A 17,240-nucleotide genomic window follows, 5' to 3' on the forward strand; every position below is an offset into this window, starting at 1 on the left:
CCAACACAAAGGAAGAACATCAAAGGATGTGGACTTGTTTGTTACACACTCCTTGGGAAACCCAGTTTTTTGTGTTGTAGCTTATAATAATTTCAGTGGAGCTCATTTAATTTTGAGTATGTTTTCTTTCCTGTTGCATCATTTCCTCAAATGTCCTAAATTCCAAGACTGCATGCTTTTTAGTTTGCTTATGTCTTCGACAGGAATTTGCCTGAAAGAAAGAAAGAAACAGACTTTTTGCACTCAATTTATCCACAGTGGGTCACAGAATCTGTTACTGACTCAAACAATCAAGGCTTTCTATTCGAAAACTTGTACAAGCATATATCTTATACAAGAATCGTGGCCTAAAATTAAGTTTTTAACTTAATTAAGTTTTTAACTTAATTTTAGGCCACAATTTTAGGCTCAGATGTGATTGGCAGCATGGGGACAAACAGTTGTTGAGCTGGTCACAACTGCTGCACAGCAGCTGGTCACAAGGTTTTGCAATTAGCCATACCTTCTTTTTAAGTGGCCACAAGCCAAAGGGACAGGAAGTCAGTGACAACCCACCCAAAAAAGCATAGCATATGACTGAAGTAATGGTTAGCATTTAACAGTAAACCACACTGTTTTCGATATCTGTCACAATACACATCTACTCAGTAGTTCGCTGCCTTCTCTCCTTTTCTATTGTTATTCCTGACCAGCTTCACCAGCTCTCTGAACGTTACCCGCCCTGTGTCTTTACAACAAAACTGTAGATGAGGCAAAAGCGAGCGATATGCCAGCCATCCTGCAGCTGTCACTCTGAAGAGGCGCAAAACCTGACACTGCGGCAGTGCTCATCTCATTGGCATGCAGCAGCAGTGACCAGGCAGTCAGTTCAGACTCAGTACAGACAAAAGGGCCTATCAGAGAAAAGTGACAGCAGGCTTCACGCGCCTTACCTTTTGATCCCCAAGCACTGACCTTGACTCCCAACTGTTTAAACTGCCTTTGTTGCTGCAGAGGTAAGACAGGAAGGGAATGAGGCTTGGGATCTCTGTTATTTTTTTGCACCATGTGGTAGCTTTCCGTCATCGGCCCTGAAACAGTGGTGTGCTATGGCACCTTTCAGCAGGTTTCTCTCATACCTGATTCTTCCTGCTGGGAGCCCAGAAATAGTGCACTGCAGCAGTGTGCTTCTCTTAGGGGTGGGCCTCCATGTGACCTCAGAAACTACCTATGGAGATGCCTGAGTAAAAATAGCAGAGCCGTCATCTTCTGCTAGTACTGGAGATCAGGCTGTGTGTGTGTGTGGGGTGGTGTGGGGGGGCTTCCCCTGAATTTCATTAATCTCAGAGTGTCTGCAGTTATTTATCACGCAGGATTGCATAACAGAGAATCGCATTAAAGAGCTGCATCTTCCCAGAAGTGCGGATGAGGCTGATGCATCTTGGAGGGTTTGAGGTAGCAGGTATTTGTAATGGTCCAGTTAAAGAACAGGTCTCCCTTCTGCTAGGGACTCTGCTGATGCAGTGTTCAGCAAGCACAAGAGGGGGATGGAGGATTGTGGGCGGATAGGACTGAGTTAAGGATGAAGAGATGCAGAAGGAGAGAGGAGGAGGAGGAGGAGAAGAACCAGAAGGAGATCACATTCTTGTGTCATTTCTGCTGCTGAGGATAGTGTTCCTGTAGCCTAAACCTAAAATTCACAGCTCATTAGCCTGCTTATTTCACTTTGGAATACACAGAGGAAGATGTGGCATGCGTGTGGAGTGTGTATGTGTGGCAGTGTGTTTATCATATCGAAACACATTAAACCTTAGTGGCAAGGAAAAAAAAATCAATTGCTGAAAAGTTAGCATGGATTGGAGGTGTAGGAGGTTATGACACTTCAAATCTCAATGAGGCCATAGTGTTGAATAATAATGCACACTGTACATGCTCTGCATACAAGGTGCTTTCTGTTAAATGGATTCAAGAGGCCTCTGGAAAATGAAATGTTTAAAACGGGGTAGATCGGCATCTCAAGTGCAACATTGTTCACTCTTGCTCATTAAATGGCCATTTATTGCAATTTAGATGCAATTTTCTTGGCTTTTAATAATTTGTTACAGGTGAGAGGGCGCTAAAATTTTCAGCAAATGGCTCAGTTACTGATATTAGGGCAGGCTACGCCTAACGTCAGTAGCAGTCTGGCTCGGCGAAGAACACGACGTTGACGTCTCAGCAGTGAAAGCGGAGAGATGATGACTGCATCATTCCCATGGATGTTTCAAGGTCTCAGCTGTACTTCTGTGGCAGCTGTCTGCCTGGACACTCTCCACAGAACTGCAGAAGTTATTAAATTAATCTGTTTGGTACAGCAGCTACAGTATGTTCCTCCATTAAACTGACTAGATTGTGACACATCCAGAAGAGAGAAGTCCCCCATGTCTAATACAGACCACTTGTCAGCATTTTAAAGAATCCAATCTGTGGTTTGGATGTAAGCCCGAAGAAGTGTGATCAGTTAATATAAATTCCAAGTACATTTTATATTTTGCCCGCAGGTCTGTTCACATGATATCTCACAAGCCTTTTGCCCCTCTTAAAAAAAATCCCCAAAAAAATATCAAAGTAATAAAAAAACTGATCAGTGCTGCTTCTGTGCAGTTTCTGTTTTGCTGATTTGACTGTGATTTTTAAAAGGTCTCTCGTTCGAGCTTTTACGTGTTTTTGTTCCATCTCGTCTGTGTCAATACCCGACAAAGGCGCTGCGGTAAAATATCAGATGGAGGCACAGAAGCTTCGCATCGAGCTCTCTGCGGTCATGAGAATCGTCAGAAGTTGACAAACGGGGGGGAAAGTGCTGAGCTTATGTGTGTGCGACATATTACCGTTGTTTCTGTGATTAAGCAAAGCCGTTGTGCGTGTCCTAGCTAGTCCATTACTCTCCTGCCATTTTCAGATTTGGTTTACGTTGTAACAAAAGCCCTCCAGCAGGCCTCGGTTTTTTGGAGAGCCAAATTGCAGGAAACACTGTTTGGGCACCATTACTCAGTGTCTCCATGTCAAGTCTAATCAGGTCAGGTTTTGTGATTCATTTCGGCCTGCTGCTCGAGCCCACACCATGCTGGACAGAAGCAAATAGCACAGCGAAGTGTTTCCTCCTTCAGTGTACCTGTTGGGGACAGGATGATATGCCATTATGTTAAGGGCACCTAAAAATGTCACAAGGAGATGCACAGCAGCATATTGACTTGCACTAATAGAGCTGTCACGAAACTTCACCAAGTACGATACAGATGTTTTCACTGGTGTCCTCAACTTCTTTGTCATTCAGCCCCTATAGATAGCAGCTGAGCTGGAACTAAGCCTCTGTGTCTGGCTGTCTGGGTGAGGACGCGTTCTCCTCCGGAATACTGAATGTCTGTCATTTCTGATAGAGGTTCAAAACGTTTACTGTAAATGACTTTCAGGTTATTCAATTTCATGCTAAAGTGCCACTTTTGATACCTCGGAGAGACGCCGGGCCTGTGGAAGTTGCAGAATGGGAGTCATTATCTGTCAGTTCGGTGGGTTTTTTTTTTTTAATCTAGATATTGTAAGTGAATGTTTTCTGGAAAACCCTCAATCTGCCTTTGATGGATGTTAGTAAGCATGTTACAATGGCGTTCACTGGACTGAGTGCCATTAAACTGGAGCCGCTGGAGTGGGAATTAATTTTCAGTCACCTGTAGAAGTTTGTCTCCCATGGCTTTTCCACAGGCTGAAGATATGAGATTCTCATCAGTCACAGATATGCTACAACAATTAATCCCACACTGAATGCAGAAATCGACGGTGCGTCAGAATTCTGGAGCCATTATCTGTTGAAAACAAATTGCGTAACTGTATGCTGTAAGCCAGCAGCACCGAATCTATTCACATGCAGCTTTTATTTTGCAAACCTGGGGTTCATGAACTTAATTCAAAACAAATAAATGCCCCTATTAGCTGCTCCACAGGCGTGCATGAGGACGGGTCACTTGTAGGTATGACTGTATCCCTCCTGACTTCTTGGTTGTTGTTGGTTTTTTTTTTTAATTAATTATGTTTTTTAAAGGCGCTGTTGTCAGCTTCATAACGAAGCTCCCAGCTTATTGTTTCAGCATGCATGGGCGGCACAGGAACGGAGACAAAAGGCGTGGGAAATTACATGGGAGCTTGTGCCCGAATGTGTCGCTATTCTTGGCCCTCTTTTTGGAACAGCACAGGAAGAAAAACCTTGAAAAGGAGTGAAAAGACTCGACAGAATCAGACAATATACTGTAGATTCTGTGGTAACGCAGCAGAAAGAAATATGGCCCACTTACGTATTTTGCACAATTACTAGCTTGTGAAGATGGAAAGATAAAGAAAACGGTTATATTGCAATCGGAACTAAAGTAAAAGTCTCCTAATAGTTTCGAGTTGCTTTACTGTGCTTTAGCAAGATGACAGCTGCGATTGGCTGCTCCATTTATTTTTCCAACTGCAGGGTTGCTGCAACAGGATGCCAGTGAGATACAAGAATGAAGCTGAAAGCCAGATGGTGCATGACAAATTACATTTTGCTTCTAGTAGAAAAAGAAAAAAAAAACTGAGGGAAAAGATGATCCAGTGATGATCCAAATATAGTCCAACTCCAAGTTTAAAAAAAAGACCACACAGCTTGATTAAAAGGATTTCTTTCTGTTTAAATTGCTTCTCACAAACCGTGCCCTACCTCTGACCTCTTTTTTATTAAGCAACAGTTAAGCTCACACAGATGTCAGCGAATTATTGCACATCCTAGCAATCGCTGCTCGCTATTTTGAGTAGATTAATTCACTAAAAGCGAGCATATCTCTTATCAGCTTCGCGAAAAAGATCATTGAGGATCGCCTTTATGTAATAACACTCCAAATAATGCTTATATTGCTGCTGCTTGCACATTTCAATAAAGATTACACAAGATGTGCAATAGCACATCAAAGCTATTAGATAAAAGCGAGTTCGAAGGCAAGTATGAAAAGATGATACCAGAAGTAAGCGGGGGTTTGCAAACTAATGTGGAGAGGAGGACTGGGAGCCACCAGCCCACACAGATCTGCCTGTAAAAAAAAAAACAAAACAACAAAAAAACAACAAAAAATGTGCATCTCTCTACAGCTTCCTCCTACGTCCTCTTAGTGGTCATTTTGTCATCTTCTGCAAACCAGTATGTTGCCTCCGTGTTTCCCTGCTCATGCCCAGTTAGTGAATTCCAGGCTGACCTTTCCTGCACGCACTTGTTTCATTCTCTGCTGCCAAGTGTGCAAACCTCATCTTTTCTGCACAGTGAATTACTCCCTGTGGCATCACATGGCCAGTAGTATGTTAGCTGTCAGCGGCGGCTGTGATGATTACATGACACGAAACTCAAAAAGTCAAGTCTCCCGCCTATTCATGCCCCCATGCACATACAGTAGACTTGCAGATACAAAACATAAACACACAGCAAACAAACACTGATCCCTGGTACTGTTTTATTTTCTGTCAAAGGGAACAAGAAAATTAGCAGTGAGCAGCTTGGATGTCAAACATTTTAATTAGGGCTTATACAGCTTAGGTTACGCAACTAATACACACTCTTGTCACTGTCCCTCTCTCTCTCTCCCCCATTCAATCTCGTTGCATTCTCTGTCTCCGTCGTTCTCTCACACACGCGCTATACAAATGCACAAGCGCTCGCTCTCAAAACCTGAATTTTAGAGACAGAAGCGTCTGGAATTTTTTCACAGCCTCCCACAGACGTCCTCGAACCTATCATTTTCTCTGCAGTGGAGCAATGGTGACGTATGCTCGTCGCTAGTGCAGCTGAATTTTAAAAAGCTCTCCACCCACGCTCAATACCACTACTGCAAGCATAATTATCATAAACTTTCCTCGCTGTCTGTAGCCCCTTCTGTGTGTGATTCTTCTGACTTAATTCATTTGCAGATATTAATTCAGCGTCGATGTGGGGAAAAGAGGCGTGGTGGGGTGAAAGTGGTCTGGTAAATTTATGTCTTTTTCAAAATTGGCAGGTCATTGTGTAATTAGCAGCACTGTGTAATCACCTGGGCGAAGCGCTTGTTTGCATATATATATATATGTTTTTTTTCTTGTGCCCGGAGGTTTGTGTGTTTTTACGTGCACAGATCGGCTTATATCCCTCTCAAACTGTTTGTTTACATTGTGTCCGTGGCTGATTCTCGCTTGGGAATAAATACTGTTGCACAATATTTTTTTAGGGAAGGAACACGTTGTTTTAGTCCTCAGCTGTATGCAGTATTCACCTGTGTTTCTGCGTAGGTTTTATTAGATGTTCTGCAGATGTTTGTTGAGGATTTGATCTTATTTGTGGTTTTTGAGGGAAGCCACCGAGTGCTGAATGTGCCACACAGAGACCTGAATATTCACACTCCAGAATAATTCCCCCATCCTACAGACTCTTAAGGCAATAATTAATTCGATTTTTTTCATTAAATTTTTCGGTTTCGCTTACTTGTCCTTGTGCAAGAGTGGCATAATCAGTCAGGAAATACTTGGTTGTTGTGAAACATGAAGATCTGTTGTATTAAAAGAATCTGAGAGCATGCACCGAAGCAATCTTAAAAATAACAGTTACACTATGATTACTGGTTTTCATTTTCACTCATGCTTGAATAAATCCCCCCATACCTTCCCTGGATACTGATTCCTGTGATCTCAAGGCTGTATTATCTCCTGATTGCTTTCCAGATTATTTGATTGCTCTGTAAATCTCATATAGTAGCAGTGTTGGTCAAGTTACTTGAAAAAAGTAATCGGTAACTAATTACTGATTACTTCCCCAAAAAAGTAATCCCGTTACTTTACTGATTACTTATTTTCAAAAGTAATTAATTACTTAGTTACTTAGTTACTTTTTTAAAACACGATTTACAACCTGAATAGGTGATAAAGCGATAGATCTGTCAACCCAATTCTACTTTTTCTGCATAATCCATCATACAAAATGTAATCAAATGGAAAAGTCTCTTTTTTTTTAAACTTGTTTTATCCATTTTAATCTTTTAACTTTATGCATCAAGCAAAAATGAAATTATATGCAACATTCTCTGACTTGAAGAAATTAGTTTAACATTTAAACCTATTTTCTGCACATTCCAGCACATAAAATAAAATATTTTTTGTGTTTACACTCAGTCTTTCAAATAGATGCAAGTAAAACACAGCAGAAAGTAAATAAAATCAAAGACTAGCGGTCCTGTTGCTCTATTTTCACCTGTAAAGCAGGAGTAGGGTAGGCGGAGGTTTACCCTGGTGCAGGTGTGGCGCAGCGGTCAGTGGAAGAATCCGCGAGTTTCTCTGTGAATTTCCCATTATGTCGTTGCGCACTCCGAGCTTGTTTAGGGGGTTTTTTCGGTGTAAAAAGAAGTTTTCTTCCCACGCACAACAGACGCTAATGTTTTTGTCACTTTTTATGGAATCAAACTCAAAGTAAGGTCAGTACTTCCACGCTTTAAACGCTGCACGCTCATACTCTCTCCGCACTCGATATATGATCCATTGTTGATCTGCACACAGCTGTTGTCACGAACGTCGCACTCGCTTACGTCACTGTCATGAGACATTCTCGCAAAAAAATCACGGTTTTAGTAACGCAGTAACGCAGCGTTCCTACGGGAAAGTAACGGTAATCTAATTACCGTTTTTGCAATAGTAATCCCTTACTTTACTCGTTACTTGAAAAAAGTAATCAGATTACAGTGCCCATCTCTGTATAGTAGTGAGTTTTGCATAGCCAGTAAAGGTTATATATATGAGATGTTACTGATATAGTTCCCATTTTCTCCCCCAGTTGCCCTACTGACTCCTGGTCTGTGTAGAGCAAAATTGGGTCTACAGAGGGTTTTTTTAGTGTTAGCACAACTGTTATTATCTCTAGATCTAAATACAGCGTGGAAACAGTAGAAAGAAAGACGTGCAGCTGTGTGAAAACTGACTGCTATGAGTTTGGCATCATTATTTTGCAATATGCAACTGTCTGGAAATCATGCCAGTGATAATTAAAGGAGCTGATAAGCTTGAAAGGACATAATTTTGAAGGATTGGGGAATTTGGAACCTGTTCTCATTTCTCATCTCCACCTAAAGCTCCAGGTTAAAACCAACAAAATTGCTTGTTTTTACTGACACATTCTTGCCAGCTAAAATCTTGTTTTCATGATCACTGAGGTAAAGCCCAGATTTTAAACGCAGACAATTAATGGGTTGGTTTACTTGAGAGTCAGCCAGGGAATTTAAAGACAATTGACTTCAGTCACTATGTACTGCATTTCTGGTTTCTGCTTCTGTAATATTACAGAAGATTCACCTTACAGGCACAGAGTTCAGTTCAGGTTTACATGCTTTGTCTGCCCTGTGTATACGCTTAAGGAGCTACATAGTTTAAAATGCAATCATCCAATTTTATTAAAGATTAAAATTGGTGTTATCAACCTTAAGTTTCCCATGTTTTAATAAATCCTTGTTCAGCCTTATATTTTTTAAAATAAGTGGTCGCTTGGAAACTGTTCCCACCAGTCTTGCCATGTTCAGTCTTTTTTTTCTTTTTTCTGAACCAGGTCAACTGGCAGCACGTTACGTTTAAATGCTAAAGCTTCAGCTACGCTGATTTGAATACAGTTATCACTAAGATCTTGAAGGAAGCCACATGGGTTCCACTTCTGTCAGCAAAGAATAGGAAACAGAGGCAGCAGTTTACATGGGCTCACCAAAATTGGAAAATGACAGATTACAAATTTGTTGTTTGGCCCGATGGATCTCATTGTGTCATTCAGATGGTGGGGTCAGAATTTGGTATAAACAGCATGAAAGCATGGATCCATCCTGCTTTGTATCGATGGTTCAGGCTGGTGGTGTAATGGTGTGGGGATATTTTCCTGGTGCACTTTTGACCCCTTAGTACCAAATGAGCATCTTTTCACCACCACAGTCTACCTGAGTATTGTTGCTGATCATGTCCATCCCTTTATGACCACAGTGTACCCATTTTCTCATGGCTGCTTCTGGTCAGGATAACACGCAGTGTCACAAAACTCGAATAATCTCAAACAAGTTTCTTAAACATAACGATGAGTTCGATGTACTCAAATGGCCTCCACAGACATCCGATCTCAAGCCAATGGAGCATCTTAGGGATGTACAACTGACAAATCTGAAGCAACTGTGGGAAGCTATCATGTTGATATGATCAGAATGTCTGACGAGTGTTTCCAGGATTTATGCCATGAAGAATTAAAGCAGTTCTGAAGGCAAACAGGAGTCCTCCCTATTTGTGAGGTGTACCTAATAAAGTGTCCGGTGATGGCGTTATTCTGACGAGTGCTCTGAGAATTGTTTTTTGTATTAACCCAAACTACACCCGAACCTTCTCCCTTTTCTCTATCAAAAGAGCACAGCACTTTTTCTTGCATTTTTTTGGAAATCCAGAAGATGCCACCAGGATTCCTTTGTTATTAGAGTCTCAGGCAGTCTTGCATGAGGTCAATTAGCAATTCCGAGCTCCTGTGTTTCGTCTGTGATGATGATGATGATGATAATCACAGTACCTGACTCTCTCCAGTGAGGGCAAACATCTCTTCAATCAAGGGGTATTTCTGATAGCTCTGAGTAATTTTCTCCTGTTTCTCCATGCTGCGCTTCCTGAGCAATATATTACATTCACATGTTCACACGAGGCTATATTTAAAGCGTGACATCAACACCTATGAAAAGTCATGAACATTTCTGTTCTCATTAAAGCTTGTTAGTCACTGTGGCAAACTTTGCCACCAATTTGTCACACAGAGCTCACTTTGAAAAGTTCTGAATAAATGTATTTGTGTTTTTTAGAAAGCAAACAACACTGGAGTTTTTTTTTTCTCTCCTTTCTCCCCTCATACGTAATGCTGGAGAATACCGGATGCCTGAGGCTTGAGCTGTGCTGATGTGTGAATGAGGTCAGCAAAAAACCATATTCGAGAAGAGTTGGGCTACAGCCTCCTACCTGCCGAGTGCTAATTATAATAAGTCGGGAGGCCGCCTTCAGTCTCTCTTCCTGTCACCCTGTTTGCCGGAGGAAGCAAACCGTCTCCGCCAAGGAGTTTACATATGTACGCGGCCGTCTTCCTCACACTGACTCATGTTCTAATACTGACGAGGAGTTAGTAAGCTTTACTCATGTGGCTTGAATGCATCATGCAATCTGCTAGACAGCACCAGTGTTTGTCGCACATAGTGTCTGCGTCTTATATAAACACACTAGTTCTGACTGTCTGCTATGTCTGCTGTTGAGAAATTTCCGTTATGTGTGTGTGAGTATGTGTGTGTTTCCAGCTAATGGTTATCCAGACATCATCACAAGCCCCAAAACTGCTTGAGTCTTCCAGATAAGTGATGTTGCTGTAAAAAAAAAAAAAGCCTTCCCAATTCAGCCTCTTAGTTACCCCGGGCTTACAGGAGGGGACCACAGAGACCAGTTTGAGTGAAGCTTCTTAGTTTTGAAAGTTTTCTTTGCGTTATGAAATACTTTGTTATTTTAATGTAACTGATATAATGTTATAATTAGGATGCAATTCCTTAGCGACGTGACTGCCCCCCACTGGAAATGTGGTATATTGTGTCAAATGATCTAATATGAAGAGAAATACTGCTGACTGGCAAAAGCCTTGATTGAATTCGATTAGAAAGTGAAGGCGAAAACCCCAACAGGCAGTCTAATTAGGGATTTGACGAGATTGTCCAGTCAAATTTTATAATGGTGCCTGCTTTGAATTAAATTCTGATGCCGCCATAATAACAAAAATGAAAGTACTGTAGAGATGATGTGCACGCTGTATTTGTGACACATTTAAAATATAATGTCGTCTTATGGGATGCTGGAAAAGTACAAAAGGGGTTTTGGGATGTTAACCTGACAAAGAAAGCAGACGCAGCTTATAGGTGAGATAATAATTGCATGGCGAGAAAATTGTCTTGCAAAAGCACAGAGCGTACCTTTCTGTTGCTGAACGACTAAGGAATGTAGCCTAAGAAAAATTGAAAGAGAAACTCAGGTCGGGGTGTTGGCAAAACAGCTACGCCTGTGTTTGACAAGGTGACGCACAGAAATGAGATAAACGGCCAACACACACAGTATGACCTCCGCTTACGATCAGGCAGATGTGTACACATACACACAGGGAGATACAGACGCAGAGGGTAATTCTGAAACCTCAGAACTTGCCAATCCAGTTTTTCAGAAAAGGTTTTCCCTCCACCTTCCATCAAGATACAGTTTCAAGACGGAGAAATATTTAGCTGCAGGACAGGGTTAAACACAAGAGAGGCTCTGTTACCTGGTCAGCACTTTGAAATCCCAGGATTTACCGCAGCACAGGTTTCCTTTGGACCGGACCACAACAAAGACAACAGGATAGTGGATTAACTTTAATCCTATCAGGACTTCCTATGTAGGACCCTGCTAACCAACACCTGCATTAAGGAAAGGACTCAAAGGGAGCGATACCACATGGCCTTTCTGGGCCGCCTCCTCGGACTGTCCAGTAGCCGGTCCGGCTTCTGCTTGTTACCACAATATCAGGCTGGCATGGAGTGCGTGCCAGAAATGACAAAATAGTTTTTTTTTTGGTTTCTATGCTGGACAGAAAAAAACTGGGGACTAACTGAACTGCAGATGTTAACAGAAATGTCTGAAAGAAGCAAATGAAGATAAAAACCCATCTTTGAATCAAAGATGATCAATAATCTGAACGTGGATTCAGGCACCTAAATATCTTTGTTTCTTTTTGGTTATATCACGGAAAAGTGCCTCTGAGGTTATAGCTAGAATATGTTGATGTGCTTTGGGAGTCGCAAGCAAACTCGAGACCGGCACGAGATCCAGTGGAGTGAAAAGGACCGTTTACTCGACGATGAGACCCACATCCTTTCAAACCCCTGCTTCCTAGACACAGGTAAAGGCCGAAATTACAACCTCTGACAGCCTGATATGGGATTCAACTTTGCTGCTGTACTCGCTCACTTCAGATTTTTCTGACGGTGCACGCGCTTGGTTAGAGTTTCCTGTAACAATATCTAAAATGCTTTTGATTGTTTTCATTCTAACACCGCTGAGTCAGTTGATAAAGAGACATAAGGGAGAAAGAAATGTGCCAAGAAACACTTCAAATATCAGGAATATCACACGTACTGTAGATGGCACACAACGGCAATAGCAATTGGAGGACTTTAGGGAAACGTTACGAAAAAACAAAATCAGTTCAAGTCAAATGCTGTTGAGATTTAGCTTTTGGCACAAACTGCAGCAGTTGGGCTGTAACTTTCTGCCTCCCGGTTATTCTGGTTTCCCCACAGTGATGCACTCAAGGAATGGCCACTTGTTGTTGTTGTTATTCTTCTTTCCTCATAAGCAGTGTTGTTAACTTCTGATTATGCATCTGTTTTAGATATATGTTTTTTGTCCAGGCAAATCACACCAGCTTTGAATGGTTATCCAGCCGATAACAGTACATGCCCAGTGAACATTTTCCCTTCCAGTGTGCTTTCTCTTGTTGACCACAAAGGGGCAGTGTTCCAGTCTTAACCACACTGGGTGCTGCAGAGTTGTGGGGGTAAAATCTGCCTTGATTCTTTGTGGTGCATGGCTGTCTAAATGAGCTCTGCCCATTACGCTGCACTAATGCATGAGAAGATTGAATAGGCCACGTAAGGCTGCTCAGTCTTTTTATTCTCTGCATTTAATCGAATGCCAGCATTCTCAGTAGCTCAATGTGCTAATTTTCTCAATGAAGTTAGATGCAGGACTGCCCACGCAGTGAATGTGTAATTATGTTTAGATTCAGAGAATGCCATTTTACATAATGTCCAATATACTGATTTCTGCCACGGTAACCATTAGTGCTTTGAAAAGAATAAGTTCCTCAACAAAAATAGCTGTCAGCCAATCTTGGAATTAAGCTAAGCTCTCCCACTGAGTGTAGGCTGTATAGTGGGAGCCACTGGAAGGTTGGTGTGTGGTTGTGTGGGTACTCCCATGTTACTCCGTGGCCGTGCTGCATTAGTATTCTCATAGATCCTGGAGCGAGGGAGACATTTTGACTTCTGCGTCCCTGTAAAAGTGTTTAAAACCTAAGCAGCGTATCCCCAAAGCTGATGTGTTTAGGTGAATCAGTCAAGTGTCTAAATAAATACGAGAAAGTTTATAGTTTATTCTTTTCTTCTACCATTGGTCAACCCAAGTAAAATGCCCACTTATGGCTGTTTCTTGTGGCTTGTAGTCTGTATATATCAGTGTGTAATCAGCAGAGTCTTATCTCGATCCTGTGTGTTCACTTTTGTCTGTTTATGCCTCCGGGGGCTGTTAGCAACTCTGGTGAAATCATGAGGGCGTGTTCAGTGTCCTTGGGATCCACTCCTTGTTTTCCATGTGTCCCGGGGGTTGGAAGGCAGCTGAAAGTTCAAACAGAGACACACTCCCTCATGCTCTACATGGCAAGAGCTCAGAGATTAAGGGGTTTCTCTGCACCGCCAACAACAGGGATTGCTCGCAGTTTGCAACTTGCCAAAGAAGAAGGATGATTCAGTTTTTTTGAGCTGTAACTTTTGTGTCAGATATGCCTTTGTTGCAAAATCAGCAGTTAAAGTTTTGTTTTTCTTCTGTGCATCTACTTGCTCGAGACAGGTAGAATAGAGCGGAGCAAAAAGCAGCTACCATCTAAATGCCTGTTTGATTCTGCTGAGGAAAGGAGCCAGAGGATGCAGGTGGCAGCGAGGCTTTGAACTAACTTGTTTGAAGTTGTTTTTTTTTTTTCTTTCCTCATGTCAAAGGTGAAAGATTATACCTGGCAGAGGAATTTAGTCTTCAAATGAAGGACTTCATGAGCTGAATCTCAACTCTCTGGCAGAATGTAACACACTGGTTTCAGTGTGTTGATGAGGATGATTGTGTGAATCGGTCTGAATGAAGTGTGATGCTTTTCCTTAGCAGTGGGAACGTGGATGTGACCCCAAGGAGTACAGCTATAGAACAGCAGCAGCAGGAGATAACTGTATACCAAGTCTCTGTAATCTTGAAAGAAACACATACAGATGCACCGGTGTCAGAGCTGGAAATGGGCCAGGTCACTCACACCCTGGTTGGGAATTGTCAGCCAAATGGAGAAATGACTTGTATAGTCCAAATGGAGAAAAGCCCGAGGTTGGGCAAGGCACAGCACGAGCTCAGCAGGTGGCTCTCCCTCAGTAGCGCCGGGAGGCATAGAGAGGAGGTAGTGGTGGAGGAGGATGAGGAGGAGTTGGAGGAGGTGATTGCGGGAAAAATGAAGACAGACAAGTTTTTTAAACCACCTTCAAAATACACAGGAAACTCCTTACAACAACACAGAGACGTGGTAGAGCTAACAGCTCAACCAGACGCCAAGGAGCAGCTCATTCAGAGCTCAACATCGTGCTCTGCCACCATCCAGGCTAAAGGACTTGTTCATGGGAATCATGACAGTGCACCAGGAAGAAGGTCTCTGCCTTGGGCCCTGCTACGAAGGTCACATCAGGATGAAGCCCTGCTCGGCAGAAGGACGATGAGCATGTATGACGGTCCGGTCAAGGTCCAAAGAGATCGTCAGCCCGAACAAGAACGGCGGCTGCTAAGGCCCAGGAGCGTTTGCATGCTTCCAGGCGCAGTCGCAGTTCTGCCAGAGCCCCAAGCCCAGGAATCCTGCAAATGGACAGGAAGTTTAGACAGCCACCAGCACAGGAGCAGGAAGGATGAGCTAAGAGCAGTGGATGGCCTCAATCCTGTTGTGGCTCAACGGCCATCGGGCCCTGCAGAGGTGAACCTTAGGGTCCGCCAGAGGAGCTGGAAGCCCAGGCCCGTCAGTATGACAGTACTGGAACTAAAAAAGAGGGGCTCTGATGATGAGATAAACAGCGAGAGGAGTGGCAGCCACAGAGGTGGCGAAGGAGAGGGATTTTTTAAAGGAGGCTTACGATGGAAACTGTTTGGCAAAACCTCTCAAGAGAAGAACAAGGAAAAGCAAAATGACAAAGATGCAAAAATTTCCCCCAAAAACAACAAATCTGATACTTCAAGAAGTACACTGAGCTCTTTAAGACGGAGTTTTAGTCTGCGAATCAGGAGGACTCGTCCTAGGGATTTGGGTCCTGGGGTAGAGTCAAAGGAGTACTCTCAGACTAAAAGTACTGCTGAAGAGGCAACGATGCCTCCTCAACCCTTCTCGTACCTCACAGGAAGAAAGATTTCAACTTCCAGTGATCAGACGGAAGAAGGAGGCATGCAGTACATTCAGTATCACAGCAGGGGGAAGGTCAAGGTAATGGAGGTACCCCTCCATCCACCAAAACTGACTTCCAAACCAGTTCAGGAAGAACAAAGTATATGGCAGCTCATAGCAAACCGTTTCAGGAGGAAAGACCAGCCAAGCAGTGGCAAAAGTGAAATTCAGCAGTCCCAAAGCAAAGACAGTGGTCAATATCCCCAGACTGGGAATAATAAGTCACAGCCTGTCACCATAGAGACTCTGGCAGGCATTGACTCCCACAAAGGTCAAGGTAAGACCTGCAAGACTGCTGATTTATTTCTCAGCTCAGTGCTCCATTTTATATACCCCCTCTTGCTCACTGCACAGAAAGTTACAGCTCGAGAGAAATAAGGAAGTGCACTTTTTTTTAGGACAAGCAAATGAAAAACATGTGGGGGAATTGTGAGTTTGGATGGCATTCAAAAAAAGTCCAAAGAGTCCTTTTGGAATTTCTATTTTGGGTATTTTATTTCTCCAGTGTTTTTCATGTGTGAACCTCAGTTCGTGTGCACATGCACAGCAATTACTTTGCCTTTTTTGAGGTTTTTGTAGTTCAGTCAAAAAGTAGGTGAAGTGAAATCACCAGTGACTGAAAAGAACACATGATAACAGTTTGTTTTACAGAGGGGCGGCTGTGGCATAACACAGTCCCCGTGCTATCTCTGTGTTATCCTGACCCAGGCCTGCTTATTGGTCTCTCAGAGACGCAGCTTAAAGAAGTAGCATTAAAGCAGTTAGTGGCTGTAATGGGGATGCATTTGGCAGTCTCGCAATGCTAAATTAAGAGGGCTTACATACTGTAATGATGGGGAGAGGAGCAAACGACTTAAGCGCTGTGTTTAAAGGTTAACTCTGACAGTGAAGTGTGTTTGTCCAGTTGCCTGGAAGAGCAGGCAGGGAGGCAAATATTTGTAACTATCTGAATTAATGGCTGTGATTTGCTGCGTTTTGTGCGTCAAGCTCCAATTTCACACCTTTTCAAAGAGACCTAATTAGTCGTCTGTGACAACCTAATAACTTCCCCCGATGTCAAGTTGCACATGTCATGCATATATTCGCAACTTTTGAACCAGCAAAACATTTCTTTTGTTTTAATTTTCATGTTAATTTGAGACTCATGAAGGGGCTGAGGTCAGACTTGTTAATCTCTTGTCTGTTTGTATTCTCCCATGACACGTTACCAAGGATACCTATTGATTTGTTTTCCAGAGTCAAGTGGTATTCTGTGCATTTCTTCCACTGCAGTCAGTCAGTCAGTCAAGCTTCAGGAATGTAGGTGTGCCGATCAGCTTGAGTTAAGCTGGGTGTTCAATGCCCTGGGCGGGACTCTGCGCTTGTTGCTACCTGCCTAACTGTTGGTCTTAAAGTAAATTAAATCCAGAAAAGCCAAAGCCCAACTCTTCTGTGACTGAACGCTTGCATACACTCAGGCTGTACTTGAGTGTGTGTATGACGTTTGGGTGGAGGAAGGGAGTTTAACAGGGGGACGAGTTTGAGGTGTCCCCACCCCCACCTGTCGAGTAAACAAAGCCATCCTGTTGGATCCAGGAGTGGCCAGTGAACTGTGTGCTGAAATGGGGAGTGGGGGGTGGTCTCTGGGGTCCTTTGAGTCGGAGAAGCAGTGTAGGTGGTCAACGGTGCACATGTGTAGCAGAGGTTGAAATACTGCAGTGGTGCTGCAGATAGAACTCTACAGTAACCTGTACTCTAACCTGTCAATGTAGCTTGCAGACAGGAAAACACTCAGTGATGGGTATTTTTTGGAGTTACCTTTTAGAGAAGAAAATCCCCCCCACGAAGGTGAAATCCAGACTCATTTATCTTAAATCTGACACAAAATATATTCATGAGGATGGAATTCCCTTTGTTTCCCTTTCACTTTGCCTCCTTCGATATTAATTCATGTGGTGCTTCCTGTATGTGC

General features: G+C 42.8%; 1 protein-coding gene across 1 annotated transcript in view; it reads left to right on the plus strand.

Moving 5' to 3' along the window:
• The first annotated feature begins 13,802 nt into the window (after nucleotides 1-13,802).
• agap3 (ArfGAP with GTPase domain, ankyrin repeat and PH domain 3) overlaps nucleotides 13,803-17,240 on the plus strand; it is a 76,638-nt gene continuing 73,200 nt past the window's right edge. The window contains exon 1 of the mRNA XM_084911999.1: nucleotides 13,803-15,566. Coding sequence (XP_084768125.1) covers nucleotides 13,970-15,566 — 1,597 coding nt within the window. The 5' untranslated portion in view covers nucleotides 13,803-13,969. The remainder of the gene's footprint in view (nucleotides 15,567-17,240) is intronic.

The sequence above is a fragment of the Perissodus microlepis genome, chromosome 18 (genome assembly GCF_051167445.1).
Source record: "Perissodus microlepis isolate ML-2025 ecotype Zambia chromosome 18, ASM5116744v1, whole genome shotgun sequence".
NCBI lineage: Eukaryota > Metazoa > Chordata > Actinopteri > Cichliformes > Cichlidae > Perissodus > Perissodus microlepis.